This window comes from Acomys russatus, chromosome 25, assembly GCF_903995435.1.
Source record: "Acomys russatus chromosome 25, mAcoRus1.1, whole genome shotgun sequence".
NCBI lineage: Eukaryota > Metazoa > Chordata > Mammalia > Rodentia > Muridae > Acomys > Acomys russatus.
This window is the reverse complement of record NC_067161.1, coordinates 33,157,353-33,174,589: the sequence shown is the minus strand read 5'-3', so window position 1 is coordinate 33,174,589 and position 17,237 is coordinate 33,157,353. Positions and strand designations below refer to the sequence as shown.

The window sequence follows — 17,237 nt, the reverse complement described above, 5'->3', positions numbered from 1 at the left end:
GCTCTCTCTGCTCCATGCACACTGGAGTCTATGGGGGTGGAGTCTGGAGGCACTGTGGGCTGGCTCTCTCTGCTCCATGCACACTGGAGTCTGCGGGGGTGGAGTCTGGAGGCACTGTGGGGATGGCTCTCTCTGCTCCATGCACACTGGAGTCTGCGGGGGTGGAGTCTGGAGGCACTGTGGGGATGGCTCTCTCTGCTCCATGCTTATTTGGGGCCTCCTTGGGAAGGGAGATCAAGAGTCTGCAGTAATGGTGCATCTGAGGTCTATCACACTTGAAGGCTTGACAACCCCCAAACAAGGGCTGCAGCTGGTGCTCCGACACAGCCACTCTCTGTGGCTTAGTTTCCTGACAGGCGGCTGGTTTCAAGAAGAGTTAGACCTTTTGTTTTGCTTTGGTTTGTTATGTTTTAGTATGCTCTGGGGATCAAAGTATTCCAACTAACAAGCCAGAGGCTGTATCATTCTTTCTAATCAAATCCCAGAGCTCCCTGTGTCAGTCTCTGCACTGTAGTGGGTAAAAGTCACAAGCCCTTTCAAGTGGGGTGGGTCAGAGTCTACCTTTAGAGAACCAAGATCCCAGCAGAGTGTGGGGCATGACCCAGTGGGAGGTCAGGACGGCCAGTTGAAGTTGCCTCTCTTGTACCAAGCAGGAAAGATGTGGCCAACAGTGGAAACCTAAAGGAGGAGAGAAGAGGAAGTTAGGCACAGCGCTTAGTTCTGCACACTGCACCCTGGACACCTGGGACTGACTGAGCTGGAACTCGCTACCAGCTGTGCCCACATCTCTAGGAGCAGCAAGGGCTTTGGTAGTTTGAATAGGAATGATCCCATAGATTCATGCTTTTCAATGCTTGGCCATAGAGTGTGACACTATTAGGAGGTATGGCCTTGTTGGAGGAAGTGTGTCACTGTACAGGCAGGCCTTGAGGTCTTATACACTCAAGCCCAGTGTGACAACAGTCTCTCCTTGCTGCCTTCAGATCCAGATGTAGAGCTCTCAGCTCCACCTCCAGCACCATGTCTGCCTGCATATCACTGTGTTTCCCACCATGACGATAATGGACTAAACCTCTGAACTGTAAGCCCGCTCCAATTAAACGTTTTCCTTTATAAGCATTTCCAGGGTCATGGTGTTTCTTTGTAGCAATGAAACCCTTACTAAGACAAGGCCCTCCGCCACTCCATGTAAGACACCAAAGGGCAGCAGGTTCCCTGTGGACAGCAGCTGCTAGACTCACACATCCTCCTGACACTGAGCAACTTCAACACGGGCTGTTTTCAAGCCTTTTGTCCCTAGAGCTAGACCCACTAGGTAACCATAAAACTCAAAGCCGTATTACTCAAGTATTGTTTTAAGTGACACGTGTGTGCCTGTGCGTGCATGCAGGTGTGCTTGTGCGTGCATGCAGGTGTCCAGAGACCAGAAGAGAGCAATACATCCTTGAGAACTAAAGTTATAGGCGGTTGTAAGATGGTGGTTCTCAACCATTCTACTGCTGAGACCCTTTAATACAGTTCCTCATGCTGTGGTGACTCCACCCCCTCCCCCATTAAATCACTTCATCGATACTTCATAACTGTAATTTTACACAGGGCATGGTGGCGCACACCTTGAATCCCAGTACTCAGGAAGCAGAGGCAGGTGGATCCCTGTGAGTTCTAGGCCAGCCTGGTCTGCAAAGTGAGTCCAGGACAGCCAGGGCTACACAGAGAGACCCTGACTTGGAAAAGAAAAACAACAACAACAACAACAAAACAACAACAAAACCCAAATTAATAACAAAGAAAACAAAACAAAACCCCTGTAATTTTAGTATTGCTATGAATCATAATTAAATATCTGCTATGCAGGATGTCTGATACCTGACCCCTAAAGGCATTGTGACTGACAGGCTGAGACCTGCTGTGAATACAAGGTATCTTACGTAGGTGCTGAGAACTGAACCTGAGTCCTCTACATGAGCAAAAAGTGCTTTTTAGCCTCTGAGCCATCTCTCTGGCCCTCAAATATTGTTTTTTCTTTTCTTTCTTGCTTTTATTTTCTCCCAAGACAGGGTTTCTCTGTGTAGCCTTGGCTGTCCTGGACACTCTTTGTAGACCAGGCTGGCCTTGAACTCACAGAGCTCTGCCTGCCTCTGCCTCCCCAAGTGCTGAGATTACAGGTGTGTGCCCTCACCGCGCCTGGCTCAAATACTGTTTTTAAATGGTACGTACTTTTAACTTATAGGTCTTGCACTTGTTATTTGCTGTATTGGTCTAGAATGTCATAGCACTATCTTAGATGGTGAGACACCATGTCCTAATGTCCAGGGACCCCAACCTGACCCATCTGCTGTCAGGCTTAGCTAGACACAAAAGATAGACATAGAATTTCTAGGAAACCAAGCTAAACAGAATTGAGAATTTTCTTTCCTTTGCTTTGTTAGTTTCTTTCAGTCCTCATTAATTGCTAGCATGGCCTTTATATTTGGGATAAATACCTTAAGAGTAAATACTTAACATTCTACTGGGTGTCTGTAAGCTAATATAAAGCATTTTCCTGAGGGCTGAGAGGTAGCTTAGTTGTTAAGGGAACTGAACTAGGTCAGATTTCAAGCACCCACATGGTGGCTCACAACTGTCTGTAATTTTAGTCCCAGGGGATCCAATGCCATCTCTGGCCTATGTAGGAACCAGGTATACATGTGGTACACAGACATACACACAGACAAAATACTCACACATATAAATAAATTTCCAAGCATTAAAAAATTTTATTAAAAAAATTATTTTTAACTATGTGAATACATTGGGGGGGGCTGTGCCACATGTGAATGCAGGTGCCTCCGAGTTCAGAAGAAGGCGAGGTATCGGATCCCATGGAGATGGAGCTACAGGCTGTTGTGAACTGCCCCATGTGAATGCTGGGAATCAAACTCAAGTTCTCTGCAAGAGCTATGCATGTCCTTAACCACTGAGCCATTGCTGCAGCCCGATTTTGAAGCATTTTATAGAGCAAAATAACAACATACACCCCACACCTGACAAGGGCAGGCAAATTCCAAAACACGCCCCACAGGATCTACATTTAAATTTCTCTCAATGGGATTATCAGAACACTACGGTGACACTGAAAAAGCAATAGTGACAATAAACATCTGGGCAAGAAAAGCCTCAAATGGCATGGTCTGGGCACTGAACTTCTGTTTTCTTTTACATTTTAATGTTTTTCTAATTTATTAAACCTCAGATAGAGAGCATTAATCACATTTTTTTCAGTTCATAGCAGTCCACATAAGGCTCTTTTGTTTTGTGTATTAGTATGCTTTCATGTATTAGCATGTGCATATGTATGGCTGTGTATGTCTATAGTAGCATACGCATCCCTCTGTGCACAGATGTAGTAGTGTGTTCATAGACACACATCTGTATATATATGCATGCACACGTATTTGTATGTAGTAGTATGTGCATATGCATGTATCTGTGTATATATATGTGTGTAAATATATGCACATATATTTGCCTCATTCCTCTCTCCATTCTTTTCTTATAAGTAATTATTCCAGTACAGTACATATCTTCATTTATATGAACAGTACTATGTTACATATCTCATTCAGTCTTCCTGTTTTTCACCCCTCAATATGTTTTCTAGGCCTGTCCGCATTGCCACCTGCACATTTCATTTATTAGCCCACCTGCTGAACAGCATACTGTCGTGTGCACCCATGACAAATTGTCACCTCTGATTCCCTAGGCATGGGTATCCCTGTGCCTCTAGCTTCTCTCCCCAAGCCAGTGACACCAGGGGCAGCCATCTGAGTGACCCACATCAGACTCAGGTGGAAATCTCTGTGTGCTCATGCCAGTAGTGCATATGGAAATCAGAGGCCTGCTGTCAGTTCACTCTCTCCCTCCACTTGGTTGAGTCAGAGGCCACATTCAGGAGGCTGCAGGTGAAGGCTTCTCTGTATTAGGCCTCCTTGCTCTAGATGCCCTGGGCTGAGGCAAGGAGCTCCGGTACAGCACTGCTCAGGTTGTCTTGAAGTGGAGAAACATGCCACCACCACCACCACCACCACCACCACCGCAGCACTCTCTTATGTAGTCACTGGCAACATGGGGGCCACATCCACTGAGCAGCAGCTTCAAGTGGCTTTGCCACAGTGCGGAGACCTGGCCCCAAGCCACCCCCTATTTGTCCCTTGGTGAAAGTCTTGTGACAGAAACAAATAAAGATGGTTTCTACCCAAGGACACCAGAATAGGCTTAGCTATAGCAGTCTAGGTGAGCTTTTAAGACTGGTCAGGATTGAAATCCAGCAGAAATTCTATTGACTGTACAGACCCTCTTAAAGTGACTGTGTGTGGAGGAAATGAAATACCTAAGTATAAAGGTACTTTTTTTGTTTGTTTGTTTTTGTTTTTCGAGATGGGTTTCTCTGTGTAGCCTTGACTGTCCTGGACTAAGTTTGTAGACCAGGCTGGCCTTGAACTCACAGCGATCCACCTACCTCTGCCTCCTGACTGCTGGGATTATAGGCCTGTGCCACCGCACGCAGTAAAAGCTGCTGTTACATTTTATATACACACACACACACACACACACACACACACACACGATAAGCTTTAACTATGTAGCCCAGGCTGGCCTGGAATTCAGGGTTCCCCTTCTCAGCGTATCCAGTGCTAATATTACAAGTGATTTGTCCTATTTGAGGGAGTGGCTGCAGTCTGCTTTTGTCCCCTCCTCACAGAGGACCTGAGTTTGGTTCCTAGCACACTGGGCAGATCATGACAGCTGTGGCTCTGGCTTTTATATATAAAAATAAGATAATGATAGACACAAGGTACTAGATATTATGTTATATGAGGTTTATTAAATGAGTATGGGGGGAGAAGGAGAGGGGGAAAGGGTACCCCAGAGAGAGACAGAGACAGGAAGAGTAAGGAGAGAGAGAGAGAGAGAGAGAGAGAGAGAGAGAGAGGAGAGAGAGGAGAGATAATGGGGTGGGGGGGGGGGAGAGAGAAAGAGAGGGAAGAGAGAGGGGCCACATAGACAGTTTGTCCTTTTATATGGCCCTGGGCAGGGCCACATCCCCGTGGCAGGTAAGCAATGATGTCATAGGTAGGCAGACTGAAGCGGAATCCCAACACTGGCTCCAGAGGATCAGTGCCTCTTTGTGAACTGCATGGGCACCTGCACTGCACTGGCAAGTCCCATACAGAGTCCCTCTAAGGCCAACAGGCTGGAGAACTGAACAACACTAGAGTGAACCCTGACCTCCCTACAGTTCTGTGAGCTCCTCAGAGCATACAGACGAGCATGGGCAGTTCCCCTCCCCTTGTGTGAAGCCCTTGGCTGAGAAAGTTTTGTGCTGTCGCCTTGTCAAAGGCCAGGAACTCCTAGCTCCACATGGCAGGCTTCTCAAGCCCTGGTGAGTCAGCTCTGCTTCCTCCTCTACCTCCTTACTACCAGCACAGCCCAGTTTCAGCCTGAAACCAGGAAGAGCCGACAGTATCACCAGCTCCCCAGAATGTTTCATTTGGTTGCTTCAACAGCTTGCTTGAAACACAAGGTACCCCCAACACTATTTTTGAAGCCCAAACTAGAGATCATAATTCTCCAAATGGTAGCCAATCACTCGACTCCCCACAGCCTCTGAGAAGGCCCCCAAGGTTGACTGGGGGTGTAGAAGAAGGCAGGCTGAGCAGTGTAAGGAGCAAGGCAGCGAGCAGCACCCTTGCTCTGCAGTCGGTCCCTGCTTCCACAGTTCTGCCTTCATTTCCTGCCCTGATTTCCCTGAGTGATGGAATACAAGCTGGAAGATGAAACAAACCCTTTCCTCCAATTTGTTTTTGGTCGTGGTGTTTATAATACTGATAGAAACACTAACTAGGAGACTGTCTTTAGATCATTTCTATTTTTGCAGTAAGAAAAAGCATGCGGTGATCTTCTAGTTTCAGAGGGAGTGCTGTCAGTGTCTGAGTGAGATTGGATGTTTTGGATAATCACCATTTTGAGGATATTAGCTTCTACTCTTTGATGTCTTATCTCGTCTTTAACATATCATTTTATAGTCCTCCAGACACCATAATATTCAGGGCTGATTGGGTGGGAAAGTGGGAGAGCCCTCCAGAGAATGAAAGAAGCCAGACATGAAAGCACTCTGAGGACACAGAAGATGCAGAGAAAAGCGAGTCCAGGACAGCTAAGGCTACACAGAGTAACCTTGTCTTGAAAAAAAAAAAATAATAAAATAAAAATATATATATAAAGATGGTGATGACGCAGAGGAGAAATGCATATATAACTATCACTGCTCAACCAACCTAGGTTAGTCCAGGCTTGACTGAGACGCCTGATGGATGAGGAGAGTGCCACACATAGGGATGAAGTGTTACTGAGCAAACGAGTCTCTGGAAACATCACCAGTAGTTCTTTTTCTCACAACGTGGCTGTGAGATCCAAACACAACTAACCCTGCCCTCTGCCTCAAGAGTGACCACTGAAAACGTCTATTTTCAAACATGTATAATATGTATACATGCATATGTAATTAAACAAATGTATATATATATATATATAATTTCAAACATCTATAAAGGTCATAATTACTCACTCATTTATGTAATATAGTGAACAGTATAATGGCCCCACTCCCCAGGAAAGGCCCCATTATCTGGTTCCAGTCATCAACTCAAAGCCATTGCTATTCCTCAGCATCCTCTATGACACTTCCGTGTGCTATTCTGAAGTAAATCCCTTGCATTAGAATCTCACTTGTAAATAGTTAATATCTGCCTCTAGAGATAAAATTTCAGTCTGATCATTTCATACTTAAAATTAATAACTCCATACTATCCAGGTGATTTTAGTGTAGGCAGCAAATAAAACACCGGCAAAAGGAGAGCTGTAAAACGCGGGTCACACAGCCCTTATCTCATATGGATGAAACCCAACCACTTCAGATTTCAGAACTTGAAATTTTCAATTTGAAAAATTTATATAGACTTTTCAGGCTGATCATCCCCAATCTAAAAAGCACAAATGCCCCAATTTTGCACTTTGAAGTGAGAGACGTTCAACAGTGCCGAAATCTCCATAGGCCTTTACTTAAATGAAGAGTATGTCAGATTTGTTGCCTTAGCTCAGGATGGGTTGTGAGACTTCATGAAGTCTAATGTGTGTTACAGTCGGCACTTGGGAAGTCATGGTGACACACTTGCCTTCCTTCATGAGCAATCCCCTTTGTGACTCCATGCTGTGGTGACACACATGACCTCAGAGTGACACACACAGTTCAGGAATGTGAGCCAGTACAAAGGGCAAGGGAGTCACATATGCATCCAGAACACAGGCAAGAGGCAGCGGTCTGTGAGAGCTTTCTAAGAGTCCAGTTTTGTTGGTTTCTGTTTCCTTGGAACTAGGCACACACACTTATTTAGCATGTAACAACATGGTGCCATTCATGAAGGTTAGAAGAAAGACATACACACACAAACTATGTTAGTTGTAATTGACACATGTATACACAGTCTCCTTATTCCTTGTAAGATTTAGTGAATGGGCCTAAAGGATATCACACAAACACAGGTCTGCTCACAGAGCTTTTCAAGATTCATGTGCAGAAATTTCTCTAGAACAAATTCCCACTTGTTTTGAGACAGGGTCTCACTGCAAACCAGGCTTCCCTGGAACTCATCAAGGAGCTCAGTCTGGTCTTGAACTCATGACAATCCTTCTGCCTCAGCCTCCTGAGTGCTGGGATTGCAGGGATGGGCCACAATAGCTGCCCACATTCTAGTTTTAAGGTTGTGTGGTAGAGCAGCCAGCTGGTCTTTAGGCTTCCTATCCCGACCCTCACACCATAATTGTCTTCCTAAAGCACATAGCTGGTTCTCTCACTTCATTAACAGGCATGTAATACTTCCGTTGCCTTCTAAGAGCCACTCACTTATTTGCATAGCACCCAAAGTTCTCTGTGATCTACCCAACTTACAGAAGAGCCCACTGCTCTCTGCCCATCACATACTCTGGCCTCCTGACAAGCAATGCTTTCACAACACAGCCATGTTTTCCCACTGAGTGAACAGCTGAATTCACTCCTAGAACAAAGAACAGGATAGCCAAGTCCTTAAAAGCTACCCTTCGTGTCAGGCTGGGTTGAATCCTGCTTGTCACTCACCAATTGTGTATCTCTCAGAAAATCACTTAATCTGACACAAATCTCTCCAGCTCTAGTCTAGGATAAGGATAGCACACATTTCATTGAGTTGCCAGAAGGGTTCAGTTGGATCAGGCAGGCACATGCTCAGACCAATGTCTCCCACACATAAACATCCAACTTACCTACAATAATTCATACCTATAATTTTTTTTTGAGACAGGATTTCTCTGTATGGCCATGGCAGTGTTGGAACTCACTCTAGAGACCAGGCTGGCCTGGAACTCACAGAGATCCACCTGACTCTGCATCCCAAGAGATGGAATCAAAGGCGTGTGCCACCACTGCCCAGCCCATTACCTGCGTTTCAATCTGTTGTCCCTCTGCTGGTCAAGCCCCAGCTCAGCTGGCTCCACCATGGAGCCTTTCTGACATCCCTAACCCCAGAATCTCATACTTCTTTTTCAACCTACTTCCTGCCTCAAGTTATAATTATTTATAGACATAACTTTACTGAATTCCTGTCCTTTGTTACATGCTATGGTAATAAAAGTAGGGGAAGCTTTGATCCTTAACTATGGATCTAATTAGCAAATAGACACCAGCAACTTGGATACAATTCGCCAGTTTGCTGAACGAGGCCATGAGTCACTGTCATCTCTGTGATGTTTAGTTGTCCCAAGATTCTCTTTATGACAAAATCTCAGTCTGAGCTAGAGTTCGAAGAGGGACTGTTTCTCCTGCTATTAAACAGAGTTTATCCTCCAAGAGCAACAACAGTGAATTAAAGTTGACTACAGAAAAGCTTTGTGGGCTGTCAAGGAAAAAGCAACATCAGTGATGTCAGTCATCAACTATGACTTTACCATTTCCAAAGCTTTCACCAAAATAAATACACAGCAAAGGGCTAAGATCACTTGCAGCCTCCCTTTCCTGGCAGTGCAGTTCTGCTGTGCTGTCTTGGTGTACACATGACATTGAGAACAGGTGGTGTGGTCTACACAGCCATGCTGCACCTCACACCCCCACGTCCTGTCTATAAACAAAGTTACGAGGCAAAGGGCTCCCTTGGGCTTTAGCTACAGCACGCCAGGAATCCTAGCTGCTGCAGGACTCATATACCTTATATTAAATGATGCCTTGTCACTGTCTGCTGTTCAGTGTCATCAAGACTTCAAGCAAGGCTGGTCAAGCTCCTGCCTCACCCAAATACCAGAAGATGACACCCACAACGCCTACCATAAGAGGAAACAATGCACCTGGGCAGCATATTTTGACCGTGTGAACTAGGTGCATGTCATCAAAGTGACTTCTCATGAAGTGACGGCCCTGGGCTGGCAGTGAAGAAGTGACTTGTCTTCTGGGCACAGCCTACTCTCTTCCTGCTGCTGCCTCCATGCTAGGCCGGCTGGCCACTGTGGCCTGGTGGGAGGGTCTGCCTGGTTGCCTCTCGCCATCTCCAGATTTCTAGCTCTTCCAGGAACTATGGGAGAGGAAGCTTTAGCTAATGATGGCCACTTCTGTTTGCAAACATAGTATGTTTCTAAAACACCAAACAATGAGCTCTTGTTAGGACTGGCCATTCTCAGAAGGCTAGACTCACTGAGTAGCCCCATGACATCTCACATTCTAACCATAATATCAAGCAGTGGCCAGCCTCCCCTCCCCCACTCCCTCCCTGTCTTCCTTCTCCTCTCCCTCCTTCCCCACCTCTACTCTTTCTTCCTCTCTTCCTCTCTTCTCTCCTCTGCTCCTCCCTCCCCTCTTTGCTCATGTAGACTGGTCTGGCCCAGAACTAAGTAGCAAAGGATGACCTTGATCCTCCTGCCCAGAGCCAGGATTACAGGTGTGAGACACCATGGCTGACTGACTGGGTGCCGAGAATCAAACCCAGGGTTTCCTGTATGCTAGTCAAGGACTTTACCAACTGAGCCACATATACGGCTTCAGATGGTGTACTGTCCGTGCTTTTAGGTTGCTTTCATTTTTATAGGCCTAGCAGTGGATCACATGTGACCAAGTGTTCAGCTAAGACTCCAAGCGCCTTGCTCCCGGTGCTTCAAAGGAGTGACTTTCTGTGAACAGTGTGACATTTCTGTGGGTGCTGCTTCTACATGTCCCTCTAGTGGCCTTGCTCCCTCTTTCTTCCCTTCTATTTGTTTCTGTTTTTATCAAACAAGAGGGGGGAAAGTCAGACTGCCACAAAACGTCACGGTGCTTGCCGTAGGGTCAAATTAACAAGACTGCATCATGGGCCTGCAGGGGCCATCCCACTGCGACAGCCAAGAAGAAGGTGCGTGAGAGCCTGAACAAGACAGATGAGCCGGGGCACCTCCTCACAGCTAGCATGAACTTAAATGCCTGTTCTATCAGAATACCTCTGCAAAGCACTCATCCATCCACAGCCTTCTCAGGTTCACGGAAGAACAAGGATGGCGAGGCTGTGCACATCAGTGTCTGTTGAGGCAGAAAACATCGGTAACCAAGTGCAACATCCCTTACTTGATGCAGTGAATGCTGAGACGCTGCACAGTCATTTAATGAGATGGGAACAAGAAAGATAACCAAAGGGGCATGTTTACAAGGAAAAAGAAGGGAAAGCTAACCACAATATCTGATACGCATTATATCAGAGAGATACAAACCAGGCATCTATGGAAATGGCTGTTGGCTTCCACCAGCCTTGTGAAGTCTACAATCACAACCTACACCATTGGGTGATCAAGCCACCTTGTGTTTGTGCTGACACCTTCACCCAGGTGTGCTCAGCAGAACCTCAATCGATGCCTTAGTGGGATCACCGACTTAAAAGATTAAAAGACACTTGATTCAGACAGAATGCAAAACATGGCCCATGAGAAACTTGGAAACTAAAGTGTTGACTAGAGTTTTGGGTTTTTTTCCCTTCCTTTTCTTTTTTTTGGGGGGGGTGTTTGCTTGGTTTTGGATTTGGGTTTTTTGTTTTTTGTTTTTCTTTGAGACAGGGTTTTTCTCTGTGTGTAGCCCTGGCTGTCCTAGAATCACTCTATAGACCAGGCTGGCCTCGAACTCACAGACATCTGCCTGCCTCTGCCTCCTGAGTGCTGGGATTAAAGCTGTGCACCACCACCATTGAAATATTTAGGGAAGAATTTTATGATATCTAGGATGTACCTCAAAATAATACACGAGTGAACAAAATGCCTAGGAGGATAAAGGGGGCAAAAATTGACCATGTGTGTAAAATGGATAAAACTACATTGTGAAGGGGTGGGCTACCTTCCTATGCATTATTGGTTAGGAGGGCCCCTGAGATTGCCTAAAACAATACAGAAATTTGCCTCAGCTGTTGACTGACCACAAGAACTGGATGGTAAGACTCTACTGCTGAAGACACCACATGCTTTGGTCACAGAACTGAAGAGAGATCAAATTGAAATGGGCTAGAGCTTCCTTCTTGCTGGGGAGAAGCTTTAATAGTGGATGGGGTGAGGAAATACATTTTCTTCAGTGGTGTGTCCACTAGTAAGGTACACACACTCTTACACACAAGCCAAACAAAGCTTGCACACACAATGACTGGAAAGAGACACGGGGGGTGGGGGGAAGAAGGGGATAGTTGGGAAGAGGAGGGTATTAGCAGCTGTGGGTAACAGGGCTATGAGGAAGTCTATTATTACATGTAACAAATACATGTAAGTAAAACTTTTTTTTAAAGTATTATGGTAAGTACATGGGACAAGTCATTATGAGATTCTGTTTTCTTGAACATGTAAGATTTACCCATAGCAAAAAATTTGCAAAATCTTGGAGGATTGAAAGCATGAATCAAAACTAGACACCAAGAATTGTGTTACATTCCAACACACACACACACACACACACACACACACACACACACACACGGAGAAAAGAGTTGTAGACATACCATATTATACCATTATTAAAAAGACACACATGGGCCAGATGGAGGTGGGGCACACCTTTAATCCCAGCACTCGGGAGGCAGAGGCAGGCAGACCTATGTGAGTTTGAGGCCAGCCTGATCTACAGAGTGAGTCCAGGACAGCTAGGGCCACACAGAAAAACCCTGTCTTGAAAAACCAAAACCAAAACCAAACCGAACCAACCAACCAAAGAAACCAAAAACCCTAACCTTTATTGAATTGTACTTACTGTGTGTGTGTGTACACATACACATGCCATAGTGCACACGTGGAGGTCAGAGGACAACTTAGAGGCAGTTTTTTCCCCTCCCATATGGGCCCCAGGGCTTGAACTAAGATGGTCAGGATTGGTGACAAACACCATGTTGCTGCCCCAAGGTAATTTTTTAATTTTATGTATATGAGTGTTAAGTTTGTATGTATGTCTGTGCAACATGTATGTGCCTGGTGCCCTCAGAAATCAGAAGAGGGTGTTGGATCCCTTGGAGCATTATAGGGGTATTTTTCTTTCTTCTTTTTCTTCTTATTAAATATTAACATGCATATATGAGGGGGGGCAGGAAGGCACCATGTGGACACTAGGAATTGAACCTGTTCCTCTGAAAGAACATTGCCTCAAAATCAGAGAGATCTGCCTGCCTCTGCCTTCCAAATAAGTGCTGGGATTAAAGATCACCATTGCCCAGCTCCCCGAGATTCATTGTACTATATTACACTGATTTATACAAGCCCATTTCTTTGCACTTTTTTTTTTCTCTTTTGGTTTTGTTTTGTTTTTCCAGACAGGGTTTCTCTGTGTAGCCTTGGCTGTCCCGGAACTCTCTTGGTAGACCAGGCTGGCCTCGAACTCACAGCGATCTCTTTGTACTCTTACGATATGCTATGCTAGTCTTAACTTTCACAGCTCCATCTTCTCACAACTGTATCTTTTTAATGAAAAAATGGGAGCTCTACCCATGTGAATGGCTGTAACTACAGTTCATTTTCACTGTGGAGATGTAACCACTCATTAATACAGTTGTTGAGGAACTGTTGCAACATTTACAGATGTTGCTGTAACAAATACTGCTGGGAACATCATCACGCTCATCTGAAGGTCATGTGCAAGGCACTCTCTGAGGTTGACACCAGGCTTCTGAATACAATGCCAGGTTGTTTTCCAGAGAGGCGGGTCCGCATTCCACTCCCATCAGCAGTGCACTAGTTCCAGCTGCCCTGTGTCATCCCCAACCCTGTGTGCAAGGTCTTTGCCAAGTGGGTGAGAATAAAAAGAGGAATCTATGATTTTCATTTCTACTTTTCTGCTTTCTAATGAAGTCTTTTTTTTGTTATTGGCCATTTATTTATCTTCTTTCTTTTATTTATTTTTCATCTTCTTTCTTTTATTATTTTCCTATATAGCCCTTGACTGAACTTGCTATGTAGACCATGCTGGTCTGGAACTTAGAGATCTGCCTGCTTCTGCTATGGAGCACTGTAAAGGCCACCACGCCCAGCTTATCACCTTTTTTGTTTGTTTGTTTTAAAGGTTTTATTTTATTTTATTTATTTTTTATATTTATTATATACGACTGCTCTATCTGCATGTATACCTGCATGCCAGAAGAGGGCATCAGATCCCAGTATAGATAGCTGTGAGGCACCATATGGTTGCTGGGAATTGAACTCAGGACCTCTGGAAGAGCAGTCAGTGTTCTTTACCGATGAGCCATCTCTCCACCCTGCTTATCACCCTTTTTGCTGTTTTGTGAGAGAGATTTCAGTAACTCACTGTACTCTATGGAGATAAATGTGTTAACTCTAAGTTTCAAGTAGTGACTTTTCTATTCTTTTTATTGTTCTGCAATGAAGAATATTCACAAACTTAAATACGTTTTAGGAATTTATTTATTTATTTTTGGTTTTTTGAGACAGGGTTTCTCTGTGTAGCCTTGACTGTCCTGGACTCACTTTGTAGACCAGGCTGGCCTCAAACTCACAACGATCTGCCTACTCTGCCTCCCAAGTGCTGGGATTAAAAGCGTGCACCACTGCCTGGCCCAGGAGATTTTTTTTTTTTTTAATGACAGGGACATTTGATTTGCATTGTTTGTCTGTGTACCACTTTCCTGCAGTGCTGCAGAAGCCGGCAGTGGACATCAGATCCTCTGAATGGAGTTACAGACGCTTGGGAGCTCCCATGTGGCTACTGAGAATGGAACTCTAGCCCTCTACAAGAGCAGCCAATCCTCCTAACAGTTGGGCCTATAGAGAACCACACATTTTAATAGAGTTCAATTTGTCCATTATTTTCCCTTTCTCTTTTAAGAAAAAATCTACCCCCAAAGCTTTAAATATATTTTAAGACCAGTAAAACAACCCAGGAAGTAAAAGCAAGCACTTCCTAAGCAGGCCTGCCTGACTGCTTTCATTTGACCTGGAATCCACTGTAGAAAGAGATTCTTGAAAGTTGCTCTCCCTCTGACCTTCTCTCTCTCTCTCTCTCCTCTCTCTCTCTCTCTCTCTCCTCTCTCTCTCTCTCTCTCTCTCTCTCTCTCTCTCTCACACACACACACACACACACTCACACGCTCTCCTCTCTTTCCCTCCCTCTCTCTCTCTCACATATACACACACTCACATACACTCTCCTCTCTTTCCCTCCCTCCCTCCCTCTCTCTCACATACACACACACACACACACACACTCACATACACTCTCCTCTCTCTCTCTCTCTCTCTCACACACACACACACACACACACACACTCTTCTCTCTTTCGCGCACACACACATACCCACAGGGTGGTCTAGATTTTCACTGTAAAGCTTTCAAGCTTCCCCATTCACAATTCTTAATACATACCTAGTGTTTCTAATGAGAAAAGACCCAATTCCTGTCCTTTATTCATAGTCCGGTCCCACTGTTAAGGGTGTGGCATCTCCCCAGTGATTGGGATTATCAGTGGCTGAGTTTCTGAGCACGAATGGGCTTGTTTTTAGGCTCTTCACCAGTTATACTGGCTCATTTTCCACCCTTTCATCACATCAGCAATGCCTTAATTATAACTTTAAAACCACCTGCAGTCTAGTTAGACACGTTCTTCTGCTCCAGTTTTTATGATGCGCTGGCAGCTCTCAGTCCTTGCCTGTTCTCTATGAGTTCTAAATTGAAGTCAAGATACCATATAAACTGCCAGGGTTTTATTGGCATGCCCTGGGAGTCACTGGCACCTTGCTGACATGAGTTCCTGTGAAAGAGAGGAAGGAAGACCTGAGGGTGGCCCCAAATTCCTGCTGATTCCTTGACATATGAATGGTATCTCAGTGGGTTTTCAGATTCATGAGGTTTCCTTCCATTTCTGTTTAAGACCATGCTCTCTCCAGTTAATCATGAATAGATTTTGAACTAAACTTTTCCTGCAGTGACTAATATAAATGTGCCCTCTTTTCCCTCTTTCTCTCTCTCCCTCCCTTCCTTCCTCTCGTGGATTAGGCTCTTCTGTAGGCCAGGTTGGCCTGGAAGTGGCCAAGGATGACCTTGAACTTCTGATCCTCTGGCTTCCACCTTGTGAGTGCTGGGATTATGGTGTATAACTGTGCTGGGCATCCAAACCACCAAGGCCTGTGTATGCCAGACAAGCACTCTACTGAATTATACCCCTTATCCTGGATTGTTCTTCAGCCTTTCCTTAACATTCATGGCCTTTATCCTTAGAGTGTTACAGGCCACTATCATTACAGTGTCTTCACCAGATACTTTCTCACATTTAGAATCAAGTCACTTATTTTGGGGCAGGAACACCATGGAAATACTGCTATAGAGCTGTTCCTCTTGTTGTATCTTGTCCAATGTTATATAATGTTTTGGGGTTTTTTTTTACATGTATGTCTGTTGTGTTCACATACATGATGGTGCCTTCAGAGGCCAGAAGAGGGGGTTACGGGTACATTCTGGTCTTCTGCAAGAACAGGGAGTGTTTTTAACCAGTGGACATCTCTCTATCCCTTAGTTTACTCCATTCTAAGCCTGCTCACTTTGATAAAGTCACAGGTGCCTTCTAATATTCTCTCTGCACAAATCATTTTTCCCCCGTTGGTAACTAATATGTCTCTTATGAGGAAGACAGTCTAAAACTAAGAAAATACACTGTCCTGTTTTACTTTCATCAGTGACTCCTTTAGTGGTATCGACAGGGGTGGGCAAGAGGGTGGTTGTTTAGACTGGAGTGGGGTGGGGGGAGGTCTTGGTGTAGTTCAGGATGACAACAGACTTGCTATATAGCCAAGGATGAACTAGAACTCCTGACCTTCCTGCCTCTACCACCCCCTGCTGAGGTTATAGACGCGTGCCACCGTGCCTGGCCTCATCTGATTGATTGCTGTTGTTGTTGATGGTTACACTTTATTGATTTAGTGCAGGAGTGGGGCATAGTAATGCCCATGGCATATTTGGAGGTCAGAGGACAACATTCAGAAGTTGGTTCTTTCCTTCCACAGAGTGGGTCCCAGGGCTCAAACACAGGTTGTTAGGGTTGTATGACAAGTGTCTGAACTGAGCCATCTGAAAGGTCCCTGAGTCATCTATTACTGGGTCATTGGGTGATGGTGACTTTTCTTCCTGCCATTCCTTCTTCATTTATTAGTTGGAATCACTTTATAGGTAAAGATGTGTACTTCCCTTTGCTCACTCTTTTCAGTTTTATACACACACAAACTATATATATATGATATATATCATACATGTTGTTTTTACATGTGTCAGGGAATGAACGTTCATCCTCATGTACACATGGATTCATAGATAGTCATTGCTACCATGGGGGGGGGGTCGGTTCATAGACACTGTTACGTGAGATCCAGTCTACTCCAGTCTTATAACTGTATTTGTTTTAGTGCCCCATATTTGGTTATTAGGAGCCCCTTCCAGTTGGCTTCTGTGTCCTTTTGATATGCTTGCATAATTTATTTAGCTATTCATGCTTTCTGGCACGAAACATTCCCACTATATCAAATAAAAACGTGACTTCATTCCACTGTATACTTGCCCAACCCTTTCCTAGAATATACATGCAATTTCAGAATTACTAACACATGCTGATGTGGAACAAATTTACAACTTGAGTGCAGTAATGGCACACTATTCTTTTTGGTTTTAGCCTTATAGTATACAGGCAAAG

The 17,237-nt window shown here is 44.8% G+C and overlaps 1 protein-coding gene across 1 annotated transcript in view; it reads right to left on the bottom strand.

Moving 5' to 3' along the window:
* The window catches only part of Cdkl3 (cyclin dependent kinase like 3), an 84,307-nt gene that overhangs the window by 4,678 nt on the left and 62,392 nt on the right, over positions 1 to 17,237 (bottom strand). Inside the window, exon 10 of the mRNA XM_051167436.1 lies at positions 562 to 678. Within this exon, the coding sequence (XP_051023393.1) occupies positions 564 to 678 (115 nt within the window). The 3' untranslated portion in view covers positions 562 to 563. The remainder of the gene's footprint in view (positions 1 to 561; positions 679 to 17,237) is intronic.